General features: G+C 44.1%; 2 protein-coding genes across 3 annotated transcripts in view; both read left to right on the top strand.

The window, feature by feature from the left end:
- The first annotated feature begins 209 nt into the window (after positions 1-209).
- Positions 210-7,347, top strand: LOC135823541 (probable malonyl-CoA-acyl carrier protein transacylase, mitochondrial). Of its 2 annotated transcripts, XM_065336391.1 has the most exons (5): positions 210-636; positions 4,166-4,259; positions 5,177-5,359; positions 6,814-6,907; positions 6,941-7,347. In XM_065336391.1, the coding sequence occupies exons 1-5, from the start codon at positions 316-318 to the stop codon at positions 7,257-7,259; spliced, it is 1,011 nt and encodes a 336-aa protein (XP_065192463.1). In that variant the 5' UTR covers positions 210-315; the 3' UTR covers positions 7,260-7,347. The 2 variants fall into 2 exon arrangements, with proteins under 2 accessions (XP_065192463.1, XP_065192459.1); XM_065336387.1 differs by having other exon boundaries at positions 6,814-7,347.
- Positions 7,348-11,259: 3,912 nt separating this feature from the next.
- LOC135823577 (motile sperm domain-containing protein 2-like) overlaps positions 11,260-14,202 on the top strand; it is a 28,504-nt gene continuing 25,561 nt past the window's right edge. The window contains exons 1-3 of the mRNA XM_065336423.1: positions 11,260-11,467; positions 11,556-11,613; positions 13,854-13,969. Coding sequence (XP_065192495.1) covers positions 11,456-11,467; positions 11,556-11,613; positions 13,854-13,969 — 186 coding nt within the window. The 5' untranslated portion in view covers positions 11,260-11,455. The remainder of the gene's footprint in view (positions 11,468-11,555; positions 11,614-13,853; positions 13,970-14,202) is intronic.

Genomic DNA, 14,202 nt, shown 5'->3' with positions numbered 1-14,202 from the left:
GTACCTTTTTCCTCAATCCGGTACAATATTGCGGAAATGACGTGAAAATGATGAAAAGCGCGGATTCAACCGATTTTGATTGGGCACGGGATATCATTATCGGCAAGCCCCATCGACCATGTACTGTAATGGTAATGCACTCTTTTCAAACCAAAACGGTGTACATGTACTAATAAAATAGTATAAAATAATGACAATTTTGAAAACAATTGCATGTGAGAGAATTGAGAAAGAGAGAAAGACTGCGCTGAACATGTAACAGCTTTACTACTTCTTGATCTTTTGGGTCTTTTATTCTGATCGACTGAAGTGGAGATGTTGAGCTGCCTGGGTAGAAAATTACGTGTCAACTCATTGAGTTGCTCCCTTGTGAGGAACAGGTCATGTAACACCCAGGGCCTAGAATCGGTGTTCTTGTTCCCCGGACAGGGCAGTCAAGAAGTCGGAATGTGCAGAGAATCACTAAGAGAATCTAGTGTTAGGGAAATGTTTGATGAAGCATCGGAGGTACTCGGCTATGATCTGGCTCGTGTATGTATGGATGGTCCGGCGGATGAATTAAACCGAACAGCCGTTTGTCAACCGGCTGCCGTTGTGGCCAGCCTCACAGCAGCTTGGAAATACTCGCTTCAGAACGTGAGCTAGCTGAGCATGAGTTGATGACAGAGTACGTTACAAAATAATCTTCAACCAGAGAGTCGTAAATATTATATTACGACTCCTACGGTCTTCAAACTCTTGGCAGTCTTGCGCTAGTGTAGTCGGTGGCATTTATGAAATCACGCAGATCATTGGCTAGGAGTTGTTCGACTACTCTGGGTACGATTTTCAGAAGAGATATAGGTGTCTGTAATCAGGGTCAGACCGTTCACCTTTTCCCTTGTACAATGGTGTTACTGTTGCATACCAGACCGGTATATGCCGCACGTGCTCCGGTTGAAGCGCTAGCAACTATGTCCAAAGTGAATTTTAAGTTTGACCATGACGCATCGATTGTGCTGTCCCCACAGAATAACGCGGACAAAATCCTAAAATTATGCGCATAATTATGCGGGCGAAAACAGGCCATTATGTGGCAAATATGCGGGTTAATGCGGCAAATATGCGGGTTAATGCGGCCATTATGCACGGGATATGTCACTGATACAACTTTAGCGTGCAGTCTCATGCAAGAATACAACTTTGTCGTACAAACTCATGAACCCATACGACTTCGTAGTACATTTTCAACAGCATGCACTATTTTCTTGTTCATTCTCATGAATAACGCGGGATTTATGCGAAATCTCACGAAAACGCGGATGATAACCAATAACGCGGAAAATTCCGCGGAATCGCGGTATCCTGTGGGGACAGATTGTGGTGAGGACATAATGGTCTTTCTCAGCATGGCATGACAGTGGAGTGCAAAATTCCGTACTCTACTTTCGCAGTTGCCATGGGCTGTTGCGATTGTAATTCAAAAATATCCCTTGTACTATCCCCCTAAATTTTGTGGACTCCTTCATTAGTCCCTTAGCAAAAATTTAGGTTCACGTTTTAGGTCAAATATTAGAACACAGGCCACTAAGCATGTCTGTGTATGATGGTTCTACCGGTAGGACCACGGTCTATGCAAGGTATCACTAAGAAATCGTCAAAATCATGGAAATTTTGCATACGTGGAATTCCTTTTTGCCCGGGAACAGGATAACTGACATGGGTTCCTGATAAGAAGGGCAAAGATAATAGTAATATGTGCGTAAGGAGCATTCGGCTCATGACCATAGGTGATTGTCAGCTCATCTTGAAGTCAATCACTGTTATGATTGAGGAGAGACAGAGAGAGAGAGACACACAGAGACAGAGAGAGAGAGAGAGAGAGAGAGAGAGAGAGAGAGAGAGAGAGAGAGAGAGAGAGAGAGAGAGAGAGAGAGAGAGAGAGAGAGAGAGAGACAAACGGGCAGAGAAAGAAAGAAAACAAACCAGGCCGAATTGAATAATGGGCGCGTTTGATTACACACATTCCGGTCAGTTCTAGAATTAGTTTATGGTGGATGCATCGTTCGATTACACAAATTCCGTCGTCAGAATCGACGTCAATTCTGAAGAGCGGGCGGAATTGCTAATTCTCCCACCAGAATTGGCGCACTCGACATACACACCATGCTAGGTCCACATGCGCACGAAGGTGTGCGGGATCCCACGTGATCCCCTTTTACGACTACAGTAAATAGTGGATATAACGTGCCCCTTTGATTTTCGATAACTTATCACTATATCCGGTGCATCACTATAGCCGATTTGCATGTATGACTGACACATGGCACATGACTGTGCATGAAATGATGCGTACATGCTGGAAAAAGCATGAAAAGCAGCCACGTGTACATGTGGCTGCTTACAGCATGCAGGGAAGAATTTTCTCTCGATCACGTCTGCTCACTCTGCTGCCAGATGCATCCAGGCAACACTGGATCAGTTTTGGAAGAAGTGAACTATATTGGAAGAACACTTGTTTTGTGATCATCACTCTTGATCAGGATATGCGATATTTTCCTGTGCATTTGATATGGTTTGCTTCCTGAAGCCCATCACAATAAGCGATATATCGGTGTAGCCGATAATAGTGTGTATAGTGATATTTTAGCTGTATTTTTTTGTGATTTGATTTTGATTTTGGCGAGTTCTATCATTATAGCCGGTACAGTCAGACCTCGCTTATCCGGTTCTCTTTTATTCGGATCCCTCGCCATCCGGAAGAAAATAGCTGGTAACATATTTACAGCATACGTGATGCATCCAACATAAACGGTTTTCGGTTATCCGGTTCCCTCGCCTATCCAGATATTTTCGTGGAAAACGGATGTGTGCGGTTAAGCGAGGTCTGACTGTATATCGTTACACCCGGTCACTTTATAAACGATACTCACTGTATTACGTGTAGTTCGTTTATTTGCCGCAATCCGTTTATTCTGTTCATCCGAGAATTATAAAGCCTGGATCCAGAATGTGTAATTGAAAACGCCCAATGTCTTTGTGTCGGGTAACATGGCCAGAATTTCAGCAGTCGGCCGGGTTTACTTTTTATTTCCAGATACCCGATGCTGTAGACAGCAAACTGTTTCGCCCATAAAGGCCCCATCAGTACAGCTACGAGCTTTTTAAGCAAGCCGAGCTACCATCTATGGTGCAAAGGAGGCACCACAGACATTAAGATAGCTCGTCGCTCTAGCGCCAGGTTGCTATAAATTATGCATACTGGTGGTGTTCAAAACATTCGCTGACCACAGCCAACCTGCTCAAAAAGTAGAAAGTGATGTAGTCCTTCACGATCGTGATGCTAGACCCTGCAAAGTACAAACACAATGTAAGTAGAAGAGAGATTCTGCTATACGTCAAACCAAGAGTACATAAACCTCTTGATCAAACGTAGAGAAATCACGTTTAGAGCTGGGGTCTGGGTTAAAGTCTACGGCTTCGCGTGTATTGGGTCCAGATTTCTATGCGTAGATGAGGTTCTCTGCGTTGTGGTACATGCAGAGAATATGTGTACGGTTCTGCTGGGCATGATTCAAATGCAGGCAAAAAACTGCCAAATATGGAAAGGGAAATTCCCCTGTACACATTCCACATAATTTCCTTATGTGAACGTAGAGCAGAACAGGTTTCTTTACGTTACGGGGACGCGAAGAAAGTTCCCGGGATTCGTCGTGTTGCGTTCCCGTAACGTAGAGCAGAACATCTCTAATGTTGCACTTTACTCAAAGAACGGTCCCAAAGGACCATGCATTCGCGCAAGCAAATACCACCTGCACATAAAGAAAGTTTCAGTTGGTGCTCAAAAACACGATCGGTCGGGTTACCCGAAACGAGAGGCGTTTTCGGTTTGGCCCCATGTTCAATAATACTGTACAGTGTTTCATGAGACACACTTTGGACTTCTATCGAAAAGGATTAACTTACACCTGGTGCTCTACTGATCATGCTGGAATATGTTTGTGTCCAGCACTTTCTGCATGCACTGTATTGGGAATTCACATTAGGCAACTTCCGAGAATATCTGACCGTGGGTTGCATAGCCCGAACCTCCTTGCTTTGCTGTTTAATCATTGACTTGATGTTTCGGAACTCTGTGAACTTTGGCCCAGCTTTCTCGATTATCTGCTACTCTATGTTTCTTCAGGGTGGACCATCATGGCCCTCTCTGAGAGTTGCAGGCTTCAGCGTGGGAGAAATCACATCTCTTATTTATACAAAAAGCATCAGTTTTAAGGCAGGTAGGTGCCTTTTGCAGACTTGTGACATCTATTTCCCTATGGGTTGTATTTTTATACATTTTCCAGTACTGCCAAACGGTCGCATTTTCCGTATTTGTACGGAAAATCACTCCTTCGTCCGCAGTACGGAATTTAAGAAAAATGGTCCGGAAAATGGAAGAAGATCGATCAGCTACAGATATGTATGTAGAAGCATCATGGTAAGCGTAAGCTGAGCGATGAATATCCCTGTGCCAAAGCGAGTGCATGCCATTCTTCGACCACGCGTAGCACTATATATTATGTCGTGGTCTTGTTTTGCACTAGCAAATCCAGCCACCGACAAGCATATGAGCGTAAAATAACTCGATACAAGCATGGCAATGCACACAGAAGCACATTGGGTGTATGCAAAAAAAACACGTCAAAATACGGAAAATCAGAAGTCGCAGAACGCAAAACAGACCCAGTTGGTTGGCAGCACTAATGTTCACTTATGTGCTTATTAATATTAACTTTTTACAGTCGTGGACAGTTGCTTCATAACTCATTCGAATGTGTTGTTCTCTTCTATTTTACATTTATTATTGGCTCAGTATCCGAGTTAAATTTGCACACCTGATGAGCCGTCACGTACAATACGGCGAAACGTACGTCGTGTGAAACTACTTTTTATAATATTGTAGTCAACTCGTCCACAATTATGTATTCTGCGTGTAGAGTATTGTACAGTATACGAGGATGGTGGTGACCCATTCATGTGACGTGGCTTCTGGAAACTAACATTTTCTTCTGTGCTCGGGTTACGAATTGATAGCGTAATTGCTTTGCATTGTAGATAAAACTTTACTCTGCCTCCTCCTCCTGAATCCGGGTAATAGCAGTCGTTGTGATACGGAAGTTTTCTCCCTGCCTTCAATCCTGCCTTTCTGTAATAGGTATGCAGTTAATTCAAGCCCGGGGACGTGCAATGCAAGATGCCAGTGATCGCTTCCCTGGCGCTATCCTGTCAGTGCGCGGTTTGAAGCATGTTGATGTGATTGACTTGTGTCGTCGTTGCAAAGAAGAGACGAGACTCGAGTCTATAGCCCCATGTAATTCTCCGGATTCCTTGTACCTAGGTCAGTTGCTTTGAAATATGAATGCCTTCTCCGTTTTCTCTTGATACCTAGTGCACGGGGGGATGTTCGGTGTGATCTTAGAGAGCTTTTGCGCCATGGAGTATGTCCATGAACTACTGGGGGCATTTTTTCCGTGGAGTCCATCTCCTTTCTCACATTTTGCTACACATACTTTGTCACGCACAGCTGTCTTGAGGAAAATGATCATAAATTGAGAAACAGAAAATGAAATTAGGCTGCATCTTTAATGATAGCTTGCATGCCGTCTAGGGCTCAAATGGCTACGGTTTTCATTAACTGCTACACTAACGGTCGGTTTATCGGGTATAACCTACAAGCTGCAGCGGTCCGACGCGCAGCTAGTTTAAGCAGTACACGTATAGTATGAATACAATATACTTGTTCGAAATTGCGGAATTACTACTAATACATGCACAAGTTTGCATGCTCATTCACTCGGCAGCGTGAAGTTGATTCAAATTGTCACGGATGGTACTATGTAGTGTACCTTTATGCATGTGTACGTACACGATACGGTGTAAAACTGCAAAACTCTGTAAAAATGCGTACTCCGAGAACTCGAAAAAGTAATTTCGTAATCTTTACACAAACGATTAATCGGACTAACTGTTTGAGCCCTGATACCATCCTACCGGTAGGAACCAAGAAATCGCGCTGCAAAAGTGCTTTTGGTTGAGAATTTTCTTGAAACAATTGTTGAGATGAGGTCTTTGTAAGGCAAAGTAATGGCGCAAAATGCAAACCTATGTCCAGTGCATTGCATATGTGCGATTTTATCAATTGTCAAAATGGCCGCACATGCTCCTGCCGGAGCGCTAGAAACTCTGTCCAAAGTGAATTTTGACCATGGCACATGAATCGTGATGAGGACCTAATGTCTTTCTAAGCCTGTCATGGCAGTGGAATGGAAAATTCCATGCTCCATTTCCATGGTTACCATGGGCTGTTGCCATGAAATTTCGTAATATGCCTTGTACGATCACGTCCAAAATTTGTGGACTCCATCATTAGCCCCTTAGCAGCAGTTTAAAGTCAAGTTTTAGGTCAATGTTAATTGTTAGAGCAGAGGCCGTGCAGCATGTCTGTGTATGATGGCCGTACCGGTAGGACCGAGGTCTATGCCAGCTATCATTAACACATTGTAGGTGTTTTGCAAATCAGAGTACACCACAGAGTATGTTCTCGTGGGAAGCGCTCAAGCTGTGTCAATGTTCCCCTGTATGTCCTCTGGTAGCGGAGAAACTCTCCGAAATGGATATCCCGCTATGTGCGCCTACCTCGTGGTTGCAAACACCCGCAGTGTAAATTCACAGTAATGCGTGTTGAGCTGATACTGGGAGATGTGCATCATTGGATCTCTGCTCTCTCTATACTCGTGACTGATTGGCATGCTGTTGCTGCCCACTGCTCACTTTGTTATTGTGTGACACCAGGTATCAGCAGCTTCCTCGCACGGGAAGCATTCACTGTGGCAGGTCACTCACAGCTCGTGGATATGGCAGAAGGCTGTGCTGCAGACATGGGAGCATCAGTGCTCCAGCGTCTCTCCGTCGCTGGAGCGTTTCACACTCCCCTAATGGCCAGTGCTCAGGAAGCGGTGCGCTCTGTGCTGGACTCAGTTGTTGTGTCCATGCCACGATGTCCTGTCTATTCTAATGTCACTGGCCTGCCATTCACATGCCCTGATGACATCCGTCAGCGCCTTGTAGAGCAGCTAGTATTGCCAGTACTCTGGTCAGCTATTGTTGCCGATTTGCTTGCGGCAGCTTCAACAAGTACACGCTACATTGAACTTGGTCCAGGTCGGTCCCTTACCGCCTCTCTGGTCTTGAACAAACGTGCACTTTCCAGACGATGTGTCAACATTCACGCAAATTGAGAATGCCAGTGTACGGTATGGACAGTTGGACACACATATGCATGTATTCCAAGCATGCTTTGCGGTAGACACGAGTCAGTACCGGTTACATTGCCTCTCTTGTTTTCCTCTTGAGCCTTCTCAACTCTTTTTTAAAGGGGAAGTTAAGGCTAAAATCAAAATTTCACCAGTTGTAGTCTTCGGGGTGCTGAGTTGAATGGTCGTGGTCCGAGGAAGTTGAGACGCTCCCTTCCTACTTTAATCCCAATCGAACTCGCGCACTTCCACCGAACCTGGGTGACTGCGCCCTACTAGATGGGGATTTGTATGCAAAATGTCACTAAAAGCGCCATTTCGTTCTTATAAAAGCACGGATGACCGCGATTGGCCCATATGTTGTAGTCTTTTGGTCGCTGAGTCGACTGGTTTTGGTCCGAAAAGGCTGCGATGCAGCGTTCCTCCTTTATTCCGAATCGAACATGGTTGAACAAGCGGTCACGTGCTCCTGCGTACACCAGTCAGCTGGTCACTGTGCCTGCAGGGTACAACTTACTAGCCTGTTTGACCTTTTTTGGGTGCAGTCCTGTCACTCGAGTTGAACTCGAGTTGAACCTTGGTGTGAAAGTTGTCGCCTGCTGACGTGGTGACCAGGTGATTTGGGCACCCAGGAGCACGTGACCGCTTGTTCAACCATGTTCGATTGGGATTAAAGGAGGAACGCTGCATCGCAGCCTTTTCGCACCAAAACCAGTCGACTCAGCGTCCAAAAGACTACAACATACACTCATACCTCGGTTATCCGGACCCCGAAGTTACGGGCACTTCGGTCTACCGGGCACCCTGGGGGCAAGTTTCAGTGGAAATATTACTACTCCTTTGTCACTTTGTGTGGAAAAAGTGACGTCACATGCCATGTTCTGTCACATGCCATGTTTATTATGGCCTTTTCCCCATCAAGATGTATATGATTTGGAGTTACGGACATTTCAAAGTTACGGGCAGTGCAAGGTCCCGGACTGCCCGGATAAACGAGGTATGAGTGTATGGGCGAATTGCGGTCATCCGTGCTTTTATAAGAACAAAATGGCGCTTTTACGGTGACATTTTGCATACAAATCCCCACCTAGTAGGGCGCAGTCACCCAGTTTCGGTGGAAGTGCGCGAGTTCGATTGGGATTCAAGTAGGAAGGGAGCGTCTCAGCTTTCTCGGACCAAGACCATTCGACTCAGCACCCCGAAAACTGCAACTGGTGAAATTTTGATTTTAGCCTTACCTTCCCCTTTAAAAAACTTTTCCAAAGATCAAGTTGTTTAAAAAAATGCTTGTGACTAGTACTTGTGAAGTATGTCAGTACCAGCTTCTTCTCTTACCGGTAAGAGGTCACTGCAATGTGGTGCAACTGACGATAGTATTTATAGTACTGTAGTAGTAGCTTCTTTTTTCGACCAGACAAGACCACACGACGCTTACGAACACCAGCACGAACAGTTCACCAGCAACACCCCACAACAGCAAGTTCCCACTATCTCAATATGGAACGAAGCAAGCTTGTCAGGAGTAACTACTTGCTGTTGTAGGGTGTTGCTGGTGAACTGTTCGTGCTGGTGTTCGCAAGCGTCGTCTGGTCTCGTCTGGTCGAAAAAAAGAAGCTACTACTACTATGAATCGACGGGCTGAATAAAGATGGCATCATCGAATAGTATTTATTCCCGAATTTACTTTAGTAGCATCAAGAGTATCTACTCTTGGTAGCATCTATCGCTAGCCAGGACTCGGGGTTCCTCTGACTCTTTTTTCATGACTCTGTTTTTCCTAGTAAAGAAAAGGACCAAGGAACTACAAGTTACGCTATAATGTCCACTAACGAATTGATCTTTGAATCTTTACAGTCACGCAAGTTGTGTGGTATGTTGCTATGCGTCCTTGAATCATGGTTTGACGGTTTGACCGTATTGTCTAACTAATGGTCTTGCCAGTATCTTCATCGACATGCATGTACATGTACATCCACCAGCGTCCTTCACAGCTGAGACTTTCAGCTTGTTCTCACTCTTGGTTGCGCTCACCTTCCCCTCCTTTGTATTCATATACTAGTAGTAGCTTAGAACCTTCCAAGTTGGAAGGCTCAGTTGGTTGGAGTGCGCACCCAAGACGTGCTCAGAGAGCTGATAGCTAGCCAGATACAAGTACTAGCAAGAGTCCATAATGGACTCTTGGTACTAGCAGTAGTTCTTTTTTTCCTTTAAAACTTTTTTGACTCTTTTTCCCCTCACTCTTTTTTCCTCTCTTTCAAGTCTTTGTTCCTCTCACTCTGATTTTCCTCTGACTCTTTTTTCTTCGGGCTCTCTCATTTTCCTCCGACTCTTTTTTCCTCTGCCTCTTCCTTTTCTCTGACTCCTTTTTTCCTCTGACTCCGATTTTTCTTGGTTGTGATAATTTTACCATTCAGTGTATGTTGCACACGAGCACATGTTTGCAGAAAATACCTATCGCCGGCATGCGCGGCAGGCACGACAGGGTAAACGATTACGTACATCAATACGCCCGAATGTAGGCATAAGCTATAATCATTATTACTATTAAAAGGTGGTTCAAGTACTGTAAAAGCCTTATATACGTTAAGCAGAAATCGATACAATCATATTATTCAGTGTTGCTATTGAGCGTGGAGAATGAGTGAGAATCGTTACCTTTAATCCACGTATTGGTCAATTTTAGGAAATTGTTCTATTATATGTGCCTCCTCGTTAGTACATCATAATTATGTACTATGTGTACTCAATCTATCACGGTACTAAACTGTTCTGTTGAGGCGGTAATTCCTCATATGTGTTATGTACAGATGCGCCTGAAGACCGCAAGATCGGTAACGTATCTTCTCGTTAATTAAGTAAATTAACCTATGAATTTTGGACAATATAATTTTGAATTTTGGACAATCGTTAAATTTGCGACTCGTTACTGATAATAACATGTCTTACAGTATGTGTATGTATTACTATGAATGATGATGTATGCAAAGAAATACAATAATGGTGTCTGGATTAAGTTAGCTGCGTGATAACTAATGCAGTGATGCTTCACCCAAGAAATGCCGAGAATACCGGGAGGGAGCACTACGAGCACGGACCGTGAACAGTGAAGAAAATCAAACCCGGCAATTGGATTTATAATGCAATGAATAAGAAACCGTACTGTGACGCCGGCACACTCAGGCTCATATTACAACCATAGCAACGAATAAAGTATTCCAGAACGTTTTCTTGTTACAATTATCAATGGAATTCGTGACTACAGTAAAGGGAATGATGAAATTACAATAGAAGTTATTTATACTGGTGACATGTAGGCTTGGAGTGAGCCGCAAAAAAACTCGGAGGATACAAGAATAGTAAGAAAAATAATAGCACAAACTTCGGAAAAATTGCACTGGTAATAAAAACTACTACATGTCCCGCGGGCCCGGCTCGCCTCGTAACATGCTGTCAAATCGAAAAACATGTTAAACTACCAAGCAAGGCTTCTGTGTATATACATGTACAGGTGAGAAATGATAGGACTTGAAATTAATTGGGCAAGAGCAGAGTGATAATTATACATGCATCAGTATGCAAGTGTGTGGTGAGCCACGGGACGAATCACTGTGCATGTACAAGTCATGTAGTTACTGGAAGAGTGCAATTGGATTTGGTTGCGTTTTCACCCCCAGCGTTTACAAGTAGTTGTCGTGTGCCAGCTTCCTCTCCATTCAAGTCGAGTCCTATCCAGTAAACCAGGTAAACTGTAATCATGTCAGACACCACCCATTTTACTAAACTGGCCATTTTATTTGCCATGACTCGACTACTAGTACTATACAGCTAGAGTACATGCAGTCGATAGCGCTATAGCGACTGTCAAGACTCAAAAATAAACCTTTTTTTATGTACTCTTGATATTGTGTTTAAAAAATGCATGACCGTTGCGCGATGATGTCATCGTGGAACAAGCAAAATACTTTCAAGGACCTGGGACGACGTGTATCAAACTTTCAAAGAGTCAAGAATCAAGAGTTTATGCACTCTTGTCGTGTAGTCTTGATCTTGGTACATGTAGTATTGATTCGATAGCCTGGTCCAGGAGAAGCTTTGGGTACAGTAACTGTTGTAGTGTTGAGATATACGACGGGAAGAGTGTTTTTTCCGTTTGCTCCCTTTGCAATACGACAACGGAACACATGGCTTCGGTGGTTAGTGAGCATTTGGAGGGCAATTGGGAAAATTATTTTTCCAGACCATAGTGTTGTCCTGTTGCATTCTGTTTTCATTTTTGAGCAGTACAATTCCAGTCCAGCTCTGCTGGAGCTCCGGCGTCGTTTTTCTGAGGAATGTCAGAGTAAGATCATTTTGTGAAACCTCGTTTTCCGTATCTCGGGGCTATCGATGACAGTGTCCACCACATACCAGAAAGGCAGAAAGGCCAGGCCAACTGGATTAAATTTGTAACATGGAAATTGTGGGCACAAGTTATGCGATCGAGTCCACCAACTATTAAAACAATTTCCATTTTACAATTTTTGTCCTTGGCTCACCATCTGAGTTCCAACTGGATTATTTTTTCAAGTGCAGATTTCTGTGATGCAGTGCTTCCCTGTTTTTCATAAAGAAACCTCTATAACTCCCATGTCAATGACCAAGGCATGGGCTTACATCGATTGTAAAATTAATGAAACAAATGTGGCACTGTTGTTGCATGCCAGGTTTCTAGTACGTCTAGGCAGGAACAAAAATAGCGTGTGTGTGGGGGGGGGGGGGGGGGGCAGGGGAAGCATTACCCCATAAAACCATAGGAGACAAAGTGTGTGTACCTACCAGCAGCAGCAGCAGCAGGTAGTCGAGTCAACACACAGTGATGGTAGGACACATGTACATGCATGATGCTCTTCCACTGCCTGTGTCAACGCCGTTGCTACAGGCGATTCGCGACGTTTGTCCTCTACCGTACAAACTACAATCGATCCATGTGTTCTTCATCAGTTTTCTATTGCTAGTATACTATAGCTTGATTTACATATCGCCGGGAGGCGCCGCTGGTGAACCTCTTGCAACCTCTCTTGGCTCATGTGAACCAGGCTAATGCGTGCCAAAAAACAAACAAACAAAAAACACGCTGCGGCCCCTGCCCCCCCCCGCCCTTTTGGCTATAATAGTACCCTGCATGCACAATGTCATTAGAGGGGAAGTACATCGCCTTTTCAAGTTGGGTTCAAATGAAAGACAATAACTTGCCAAATCGCGAATTGTATGATCCATGTTGCCTTAGAGACCGGCGCAGTGATGACGCACATTCTGCTTAGCTCCGCGAGAGAGAAGGTCAATCACTGCAGAATTTTCTCACTTGGTCTTATTGTATTCACGATGTGAAAAAGTGCTGTGTTCAATACTGTTAGTTCCGTGAACTGTTTATTAGTAGTCCTCTCCGGTGTGTACTGGGACGTGACCGGCAGGAGAAAGGCGGAGTGCGGAGACAGCAGACAAGCGAAAATAGTGACGAACCAAGTGCTGAAAGGCACAAATCAGACATTCAGCGTTTATCCCAACCAAGGACCATGCCGTTTGCTCTTTCCACTTCCTGAAGATGAATGTGATGCTTGCTGGCGACTCTCCTACATGAATCTCTCGTAACATCTTCTGAAGCCACGTGAGACGACGGGTGGTGGAGATTGACGAACGAAATGTCGTAGTTTTTTAAAAAGTTTGCTGAAAAGTTCTCAGGAGAGATGGCGAATACCTAGCATCTTCTCCTAGAGGAACCATTTCCTAGGCTACAGTCAGCGTAGGGAAATGCAGGAGAAGTCCGATAAACAGTTCACGGCACTGAACACAGCACTGAACACAGCACTTCTTTCACATCGTGAATACAATAAGACAATTGAAAATGAGAGAATTCTGCAGTGATCGACCTCTCTCTCTCATGGAACTAAGTAGAATGTGCGTCATCACTGCGCTGGTCGCTATGACAACGTGGATCATACAATTGGCGATTTGGGCAAGTTTAGCTTATCGCATGCAAGCGAGAGATATGCCATTCGAACCCGTGTCAAATTGTCTTTCTTCTGGACCTAAGTTATTAAAATCGATGCACTTCCCCTTTAAATGCATACAGCGATGTAATTACTAATAAGGTATGTTTACTAGTATTTGGAGTACTGTTACGGGGTCCATGCATATAGGACGAGGTCGGTCAATGTGGAAAAAGTACTTGTGCTTGCATGTACTATGCCACTTGTACATCCCAGCATTTTATTATGTGTTCCTTGTCTACGTATACACATGCATGCTTTGGCAGAACATACGGTACATGCTCAGCCCCCCTTTCGAGACCTATCAATCAACCAAATTACCAGCCCCAAGGTTGATACTGGTGTACAAAAATAGTCAATTATAATTGCCGTGTACTCTGTGATCAGATCGGAGTTCATCATGCACAACTTTCAGTACAAATTCAGTGCACTAGCTCTTCTCAAGGTTGTACTACTGGTCATCATGATAGTCAATCAGAAATCTTCTTTTCGTGCTACTGTGTTACACTTTGCAATACTTGCTAATGCCAAGCTGCTCTTTTTGTCACTTCAGAGCTGGAAACACAACCAGACGAGCGTGACAAGGAGCTTGTCCAGTCTGATGACACCTACCTGCAGAACTACCTCATACACACGCAAGGAAACGAGGATGAAGCATTTCACATGCTGGTATGTTTTATTCCTTGGTGTTAGCCTGGGTTTTCTTGCAGACAACATTCAATCGCACTTAGGAAAAGAACAAACTTCAGGGACCTCAGGGACCTCACAAGGATAATAATATTACTAGTATTGTATTTGCAATACAGGCAAGAAGAAAGTGAATGGGAACAGTGGATTTAGTACAGCAGAGAGGCGAAAGTGAATGAGAACAGTGTGTTCCGAATCCCTTCTCAATTCAGACT

The sequence above is a fragment of the Sycon ciliatum genome, chromosome 1, assembly GCF_964019385.1.
Source record: "Sycon ciliatum chromosome 1, ocSycCili1.1, whole genome shotgun sequence".
NCBI lineage: Eukaryota > Metazoa > Porifera > Calcarea > Leucosolenida > Sycettidae > Sycon > Sycon ciliatum.
The sequence above is the reverse complement of the archived record's forward strand: the minus strand, read 5'-3'. Positions and strand labels throughout refer to the sequence as shown.